Source organism: Gavialis gangeticus, unplaced genomic scaffold, assembly GCF_001723915.1.
Source record: "Gavialis gangeticus isolate Ggan-Ray unplaced genomic scaffold, GavGan_comp1, whole genome shotgun sequence".
Classification (NCBI taxonomy): domain Eukaryota; kingdom Metazoa; phylum Chordata; order Crocodylia; family Gavialidae; genus Gavialis; species Gavialis gangeticus.
Window position 1 is genome coordinate 51,944,312 of NW_017729029.1, and position 9,102 is coordinate 51,953,413.

Below are 9,102 nucleotides of genomic sequence, written 5' to 3' on the forward strand. Positions count from 1 at the left end.
CCCCGAGTGACAGTATCTACTGTGAGCGCTCAGTGAGAGGTACAGTTGCTAATTAGCAGAAGTCAAGGGGATGTCATTAGTGGATGGATCACTGCAGTAGTGTAACTGGGTGGGGGGGGGGCACGACTGGGGTAAAAATAGCTGCCTCAGGCATCCTAGAGTAGCCGGGGTCACTGGAGGAGAAGACTTGCTTTGGTGGCTTGCTCTGCTTGTCAGAAAGACAGCAGGGCTAGGAGAGGGCTTGGCGCTGCCTCCACCCAGGCAGTACCTCTGGGCTGCAGTAAGAGTGGGGCAGGATACTCAGAGGCCAGAAATGTCTATGTTTATGAAGGGTGTGAATGGGAACAGGTGTCAGGACCTGTTGCAACCTATTTTGGTGCCTTTTTCACAAGGACTCTGGAATAGATGTTAATACACAGTCTCCCTACACGACCCTCACCATGCTGGTGCACAGCCAGATTCTCCAGTATGGCCTGACGCTTCTGCCCCATCCTGCCAATGCAAAGGGACCAGGAAGTGGCCAGATCCAGCCAACGGAGGAGGAGGGACTTCCCATATGGCACTATCTATCCCGCCCTGACACAGGTAAGAACATACCATTGGCTACTGCGGTTTATGCTGGGGTCACGGCTGACACATGGACCCTGCGGAGCACTTCTGAGTCCTCTTTCCGTTTCTCTGGCCCCTGATACATGTTACTTATAGTATGCGATTAAGCAGTGAATCACGCACTAAATATAGACCAGCTGTGCGTGCAAAGTAATTATCACTTAATAAAAAAGACTATCCAGCTATAAAATGAACCAAGCAGCTATAACATTACTGCTTGAAAATGTGTAACTACTTTATAGCTGGTTTTTATTTAGCTCTAGTCTGAACATGTAGCAGGACCCTGGGAGTGGAAATGCAGCACAGCTAAGAATCTTCTCCTTCATTTAAGAGAGAACGTGTACAACTGAGGATAACCTGGAAATCCAGATTTTTAGTTACAAGAACATAGTTGCAGAATCTCCCGGCCACTACCCAGAATCCTTTGTTCCCCTAAGGGTCTGTAAAAGAACAAGGAGTTTTCTGTCTCCTCTCCAGGCAGCCCATGGTGTCCCAAAAGAGGCAGACAGAGGTGAGAGAGAGAGAGCCAGCAAGAAAGAAAGAGCAAAAACTAAGCATCAATTAATTTTAATTAGATTTTTAGCATAGGAATGTCAGCCCCTGCCTTTCCTACTACCGTCCTTAAAGCAGCACTGAAAAAAGGATTGTCTGAAGTTGGTATGGAATAGGATTTGCATAATGCCTCCTCAGCTGTGAAGACAGGTGCTGACCAACTTGTCAGGTAGCTGGATAGCGCCAGCACAGGGCAGGGGTCCCAAGAAGTAGTGCATCCTACAGCAGCTTAGTTGCACAACAAATCAAACCTCCACACCGATACAGGCATTTCAAAAGCAATCCTCCTTTCATCTGCCCAAAATAGAAGCTGGAAGAGCCAAATGCCACCGTCATTTCCCAGAGGAGGCTCCTGGGGGCATCTGGGGAGACCAATGCTTTTAGTTGCATAATAGGGCTTTACACCCACGGGAAAGAGGAGAGCCATCAGAAAACTGACACTGCCGTTCCTCATGATTAGCACTTCTATAGCACTTCTCATCTTCAAGCACACTCCTGAGCCAGGCCCCTCTGCGTGCAGCTGGCAGGGTGCAGCCCCTTTCCACAGATGGAAAAAGAGACGCGTTCTCTGGGAAGACAGCAGAGGATGGCCGGCGTGGGAGGTGGAGGAGCTGCCTGGAGAAGAGAGCGCCAGGTGGGCTCTCCAAGGCTTGCCGATAAAGCACTACCCTGGCAGAGCTGAGCAAGTGCTAGGCTGGCTCTGCAGGCCGACCTCAGGAGACACTATAGAGGACAGTCCGGTTGTCCTCTGTCCTCTATTGATACAAAACCAGATGCCTTTATGTCCTCTATTTTTCTCTTCAAGAGCCTTCATGAGAAAAATCTTCAAGAGAAAAATCGAGGACATAAAGGCGTCAGGTTTCGTATCAATAGAGGACAGAGGAGCAGAAAACCGGACTGTCCTCTATGATGGCCACCCTAGGAGATGCACATGGCCTCTGGATAACTGAGTGTAGCAGCTAAGTCAGATTCAGATAAGCAAGCCATGGCTGCATCAGAATAAGGAAATTGCTGTCCTCTTCCAAAAGGCACCGGGGGAAAAAAAATGGTTTTCAGTCGGTTGTTGACTAGAAAGGTACACCCTTGCAGAGCTGGTTTTTAAATACAAAGAAACGAACCTCTCGGTAAGGAACAAAAGGCAGCTGTACGGGCAGGTTTTTGATTTTCTAACAGAGCAGTATCAGTGTCTGTGGTGCTCACAAAACTGCTCTTCTCCCTGTGGGGAAAGGTTCGTGAATACTGCTGTGCTGCGGTAAAGCACCTGGGGCTTGAAGCAACATGAAACAGGCACGGCCCTCGGGGCTGCTCCAGTCCCAGAAGGATGCAGCTGAGCACTCTACATCAAACCAGCTTATCCAAGGAAAGGTTGGCTTAAACTCGACCGTTTCTCCCTCAAGAGCTGCACTTTGGGGCCAGACTGCAGAGCTCCCGGACGCATGCCCAGGATGCAGGGGCATCTTCCACTGTCCAGAAGCTGCAGAAGCTAATTTATTTGGACCAAGTCCCTAAGGAAATGACATAGTTCATGCCACACTCTCCTTGCCCCTGTGAGATCAGTCGTGGTCTGTGACTAAAGAATTAGGAATTTAGTTTTCTCTTTGTCATTTGTCTTTCCCTTGGGCACAGGATGGATTTTTAAAAAATAAGCGTGCCTGTTTTATGGGCTGCTATGGACTTAGATGTCTCAGGCAGTTGTAAATGACCCCATTACAAGTAGCACTCTTGAGGTTTCTTGAACAGGACAGAGTTTAGGATGTTGTTGCTACGTAATAATACTTTTCACAGAGCCTTTTCCTTCCTTGGATGGTCTCAAAGTGCTTTACTCTGTGCGGACAGGTAATTCCAATTTTATAAGTGGTAGAAATGGAGGCACAGAGATTGGATGACTTAGCGCTCCAGTTAGGGGAGTGTGGAGACAGAACTAAGGATTCTTGATATCGAATTCTCTTCCCAAAATCTGCCATATCACAAAATCATTGTTGATAATGCATAAACAGATAAAAGTTGAATAGGAAATGCACAGCCAGGCACAGGAAATCACAAGTTTAGCCTGAGAATCCTTTAGAAACCACTTTCTAACTTAAGTTTTGCAACAGAAAAACTGTATCATATGGTGTGATCTATCACAATGGGCGTGTTTACACATGCAATTAATGCAACCGAATATACTCAGGCTCAATTTGAGCCAGAGTATATTCAGTCGCATTAACTGAGCCAGAGTATACTAATCCTGAGCCAGAGTATAGTAATTGAGCCAGAGTATACTAATCCTGACATTATGGTCTCATGCTCAGTAAAGCACACATGTAGACCTGCCCAGTGACATTTTTCTCTGACTTTTACAAACAATATATTCCAAAAGGAGGAATAGAGGTAGAAGCCAGAAATATTCATTCCTGTTCTGATAGCCCAGTAAAAAATAACTTTATTAACAAGAAACTTTAAAAAGGTCTTACAAGAAATAAAAAATAAAATCATGTAATGTGCAATGGAAGAAGTAATCAAAGATGAAATATCAGCTTACAAAATCTCCTGTCTACAAAGCTAAGTATTTCCAGGCCTGAATTATCTGTGTACTGTTTCAGCATTCCAAAAGCCTTTTTTTAAAAATACAATGGTAATAAAACAGCAGTTACTTGGTGCTTTTTTAATCTCTTACACAAAGTGAAACATAAAAATAGAAGCACAGCTAATTAGACAGACTGGTGAACAGGAGATATCTAAAAACGAATGCCAAAGTTATGGAAAGAAAGAGCTTTTTGTGAAGGTGACACTTTCACAACATGGCTGGTAATAGGCCTGTTTCTTACAGTACGCCTTGGTGAAAAGGCACAACGTGCCTTTAGGGCAATTCGGACCTGATTCTATACACATTGGGGCCATCTACACATGTGTTTTACTGCAGAGTCGACTAATTAGCTCTGCAGTGAAGTGTCACTGTCTACACGTGAGCTTGTATTAAACTGCAGTAAGTTCATTAACTCCACCATAGGATAGTACTGCCCGACACAAGCACAAACCTATGGCAGAGATATTTATCCTGCTGCAACACACATGTAGATGGTGACCGGAGCTAGCTGGGGCACAACAGTGTTACATACAGTGCGGGAGCTGCCTGCCACCTAGCCCCACACTGAAGCACCTTCATGCCCCAGCCAGCTCCTCTGGAGCATGTTGAGCTGGGACACAGCAGCTCCAGGCTGGCAGACTGACCCCCCAGGTCCCTTGCCAGCTGAGTCTGCTCCGCCTTGGCTCAATGTGCTGTGGTCCCAGGCACACATGTAACTGCTGTGCCCAGGAGCAATAAACTCTGGTGCGAACTGTGCTGGAGTTTATTCAGCCATGCTAACTGTACATGTAGATGTGCCCAGTGAAACCAAAAGTACAAGTTCCATCAACCTCAGTGTTGCAAGATCAGCCCATTAGGGCCCAATCACACTCCAGTGACATTTATAGTTTTCCACGGACCTAAATGGGGCAGAACTGAGCCCCAGAGCACCATCAGAGACAAGCATGATCACTACCTCCTGAAGCTCCAGCTCTGTACCACCTTTTTATGTGGGCATGGTGTGAACTTCCCCTTCCCCTGTTTTGTGAAAGCCACCCCTACTGCTGATGTTACCTTGTGCAGTTGTAGGGATCCAAGGAGTATGAGGACCCACTCCTGCCTTACGTGTGCACAGATTAGTGGAAGAAGCCTTTGGTATCTCCTGCTCACACTTATGTACTTCATTGGGCCAGGCACAATAAATCCTCTAGCACCTGTTTTTTATTAAAGATTATAGGGAGGAGACTGAAGTGGCTGTCACCCTGCAAGCAGAAAGTGAGGTCTAGCCTGGATCAGCCTACGAAGGCTGTTAGCTCATACAAAGCCAGGAGAACAGAAAAGGTCTTGCTATATTTAAGAAAGTTAAATCTGCCAAATGCCATTTCTCACCATTCCCATGTAATCCTCATTGGAGGCTGGCAGGGAAAAAAAGACATTTTCCCTGCAATGAAAGCCAAACCTTTGGGGTGTAGACCACATCAAGGGGACTGCAAAGAAATCGCTAGAATTTTTAACATTGGATTTAAACAGGAATTCTTTATTTTGCAGGTTATTAACTTTGTGCATCATTTTTCTTTAAAAAGAACATTAAAATGAATGTGAAAGAAAACTTACCCCATAGACCAGCTCACCCACCATGCCATTCCAAATCTTAGTTTCAGGGTCCCTAGCTCCATATTTCCCATCTCCAACAATTGACAGTTTGTATTTTATTCCAACATGTTTTGCTATTTCAAAAGCTAAGTCTACACAATATCCTTCATATCTGTCATTCCCTTCTAGTTGTTCATGGTTTTTCTTATACATTACATATGGTGATTCCTTTGAAACAAAAGCAAAGATCAAAAATCTATGGATATAAAATATGCTTTTCAAACATACAAAATGAGAGCTGTTATAAGCATTTCTTTACTGGCAAATATCTACAGCATTTTCTGCGTTTGTGTGGTAACTAGAACGTTTCTGAAATCAGGCTCACGTATACTTTAAACTTTAATGTGAAGTTTAAAAATCTTTAGTAAAGAGATTAAATTTATGAATGGCTCCACCCAGCAAAATGTAAGCAACTGCCTTTAATCATGGGGTACTCCCACCAAAGGCAATGGGACTACTCATATAAGTAAATTTAAACCCGTTTGCAGGATTAAGACTAACTCTTCAGTAGATCAAAGACAGCAACATAGTAAAATTATGTAAAACTTAATTCTTATAGCATAGACATACCCACTTCTGGTCCCACTAAAGTTAACTGCAAATCTCCCATTTGATTTCAATGGTGCAAGATGGAGCCATAAGGCAGGGGTTTTCGAAGAGACTTAAGGCACTCAGGTGCTCTGCTCACCTCCGTTGCTGAGCACCAAACTGCCTCAGATGTCTTTGAAAAACCTGCCTGAAATGCTGAGTACGTCTCACAAATCATACAAAAGAACAATACTTGCAGAAAGCTCCTAACACTGGCTCATGCTTCATACAAGTGTAATGTGATAAAGGACACACATAACCCATACGACAGAACACATGAGCAACAGGCTTTAGAACTGGCACATGCGACATTGGCTGTAATATATAATAACACCATCCCTCTCCAGTAATTGCACAAGCATTGGATAGCTTTAATATCTCTTTTTATAGCATTTCCAATGCACTATGGGCCAGATTGTGCCATCCTTACTCAGTCAGTGGAGTCTTGCCTGAGTGAGGGCTGCAAGATTTGGTCCAATAGCAGGAAGGCCAGATCCTGCAATCACTGACACACACAAGTTCCTTTACTCACGCGAGGAGTTCCATTGAGCTCAAGTGACCGGGCGGCAAGAAAGCACAATGTTGAGTTCAATGGGACTCCTCCCGTGAGCAAATTTACTCATGCATAAAATGCTTGCAGGATCAGGCCCTCAGTGCATCTCTGGAGGTTACTGAACTTCCCAGTCACTTGAAGTCATATAGCATTCAACATTGTGCTTTCTGGTGAGGCATTCAATAGATCTCAGAGCCGTATGCCCTATTACCCCAAAACAAACAGGCCAAGAACATACAACTTACCAAGATGGTAGTGACAACTATAGTTCTGTTCTCCACAGAAGAAGTGTCGTTAGACATTAGCTGGTCCACAGCTGGCACAAATCGTTCATATTCATTCCAATAACCAGCCTGTAAAAGCAGAGAGTATTACCTTGTTAGGTGTTGTAATGACATTGACCCATGAATCTGATGGCCTACTCAGAGCTGCCCTTTTAATATTAAAACGTGATTTGACTCAGGATTTCTTCAAGATGAAAAAAAATGAATATTGATTAAGAGCTTTTCTTGGACCTTGTACATATTTAATCTCCTATTTGCGAGGCTTTGTTCACAGAACATTTCCTGGCCGGCACTGGAATGAGGTGCCTTTATGTTGAATTGCCTTAAAAACGTGGTGTTCCCATCAAGTTGCAGAACTATTTACATGCAAAATATATGGGAAAATAGATGTTTCATATATATAATTATACAACATATCTTGTCATGATAGCCATGGAATAGATGCCCACATTTCTGCAACCATGGAATATACCACAGACAAGAGAATAAACTGTGGGACAATTAAATAAAATACCTTATTTTGTAGCCTGGACTGTCTCACTCTACCCTTACCCTAGGATGGAGTGACAGCTCTGCTCTTACCCCTACATTTCAGCCTCAGCTACTACTACTATATCAAATTCAAGCACCCGTGAACAACGATTATTCAAAACAAAACAGCATCCCTCAAATAAAACTGGAAACAAAAAGATAAGCTACCATAAATGTGGTTCAAGTCAACTCACAGTCCCTTAACATCCCAGGATGATTTGCACCTCCCTCACAAACCCACCCTGTCAGGGTGGATGGGCTAGTCTTGACCTAAGCTGTCTGCTCCAGTTTAGCAGGGATGTGCTCTAGTGCTCCACAGCTTCTGGCCTGAGCCACTGCAGGCATGTGGCTGCATTTCCTGAATCAAAAGTGAATGTCTGTTCACTTGCTTATCGGTTCAATCTACGCAGCTTAGACTAACCTATGAAGATTGAATCGATTCAGACTGGGGTGTTTTGACTGTCTGTATTTAGCCATGGTGCAATTAAAACCAAGAAGAAGACAGTTTGGGTACTGACAATGGGCAAATATTTGTGCACTAGCTCTTGGTTGGGTCTGTGCTACCACAGCTACTGAGCTACCTATTTTAATGCTCGCTCCAGTCAGTGAGGACAGGCAGGCTGCTTACAGCTGCTAAAAAAACAAAACAAAACAAAACAAAACAAAACTGCACTTTACCAGAAGAAGCAGCACATTAATTCAACCTGGCTCTGCAGCATCTGTATACAGAGGGCACTTCAGCAGGGCTTTCTGACACTTGTATCTAATAGTTGATTGATTCAGCTATTAGATAAAAGTGCCAAAAAAAGCTCTATTAAAGCACCCCATCTATACAGACGGTGGGAGAGCCAGGTGCAACTAACATGCTGCCTCTTTTGGGCATGCACGGGGCTCAGCACAGGAGCACGCTGAATTTAAAGTAAAACACCATATTTTGGGTTTCTTTAACTTCTATTAGCGGCCACAGTGATTGCAGTGTGGACATACCCTCAGGAAAGTTCCTCATATTCAAAGATGCTTAAATGCTTAATGAGCAGGGATCCTGGTTTTCTCTGTTTTAAAAACTGCAAATTCTCTGATAAAAACTGCAAATTCTTCAATTACAGTACCCCAAATCCACATTTTTCTGTGATTAACATGAAACGCTGCAACATATGTGTGTGTGTATCAGTTGAACATAATGTTTAATTGAAATATTTACAATTTTAAAGCAATTTGGAAGGCTATCAGTGCCTGAATCACTATAATAAAATACATTCTAAATACCTATACATTTTGGTAATTAATTTTAAGTTTTTTATGAGTTTTTTTATCATGGAAAAATCAGAGCTCCCCCTGCCCCCTTCACTCACCAGGACATGGGTCCAGCTGTGGCTATCTCTCCTCCCCTGACCCCGCTTTGTGGTGCTGAGCAGACCTGAAATGCCAGTGCCCTGCCCCTGCCACTGCCCCTCACTCCCCACTCACAGCTTCCTGGCCCTGCTGGTGCCCCACAGCCCCCTAGGCACTGGGCCTCCCTGTCCCGCTCTGCCCTGCTGCTCTGGGTCCTGCTAGCTGAGCCACGGAGGCCCAGCGGGGAGGGCTGCAGAGCGGGGAGCCCCAAGCCTGCAGCATGCAGCCCACATCCACCCCCCGCCCTGTGCAAAAACCGTGAGCCACCCATGTCCCCACCAGGAATGCGTGCAGTGGTGGGGAGCCAGCCCTACCGCCGCCCCCAGACGAGCTCTCCATGGCTCTATCCCACACCTCAGCTGGGCCCTATGGCTGCACATTCCCACCCCAGA

General features: G+C 44.7%; 1 protein-coding gene across 4 annotated transcripts in view; it reads right to left on the bottom strand.

Moving 5' to 3' along the window:
- Positions 1-9,102, bottom strand: part of GRIA3 (glutamate ionotropic receptor AMPA type subunit 3) — a 316,978-nt gene that overhangs the window by 95,378 nt on the left and 212,498 nt on the right. For all 4 annotated transcript variants that reach the window (XM_019521579.1, XM_019521580.1, XM_019521581.1 and 1 more), the window contains exons 9-10: positions 6,749-6,856; positions 5,324-5,530 (exon numbers count right to left, since the gene is read on the bottom strand). In XM_019521579.1, the coding sequence (XP_019377124.1) occupies positions 5,324-5,530; positions 6,749-6,856 (315 nt within the window). The remainder of the gene's footprint in view (positions 1-5,323; positions 5,531-6,748; positions 6,857-9,102) is intronic.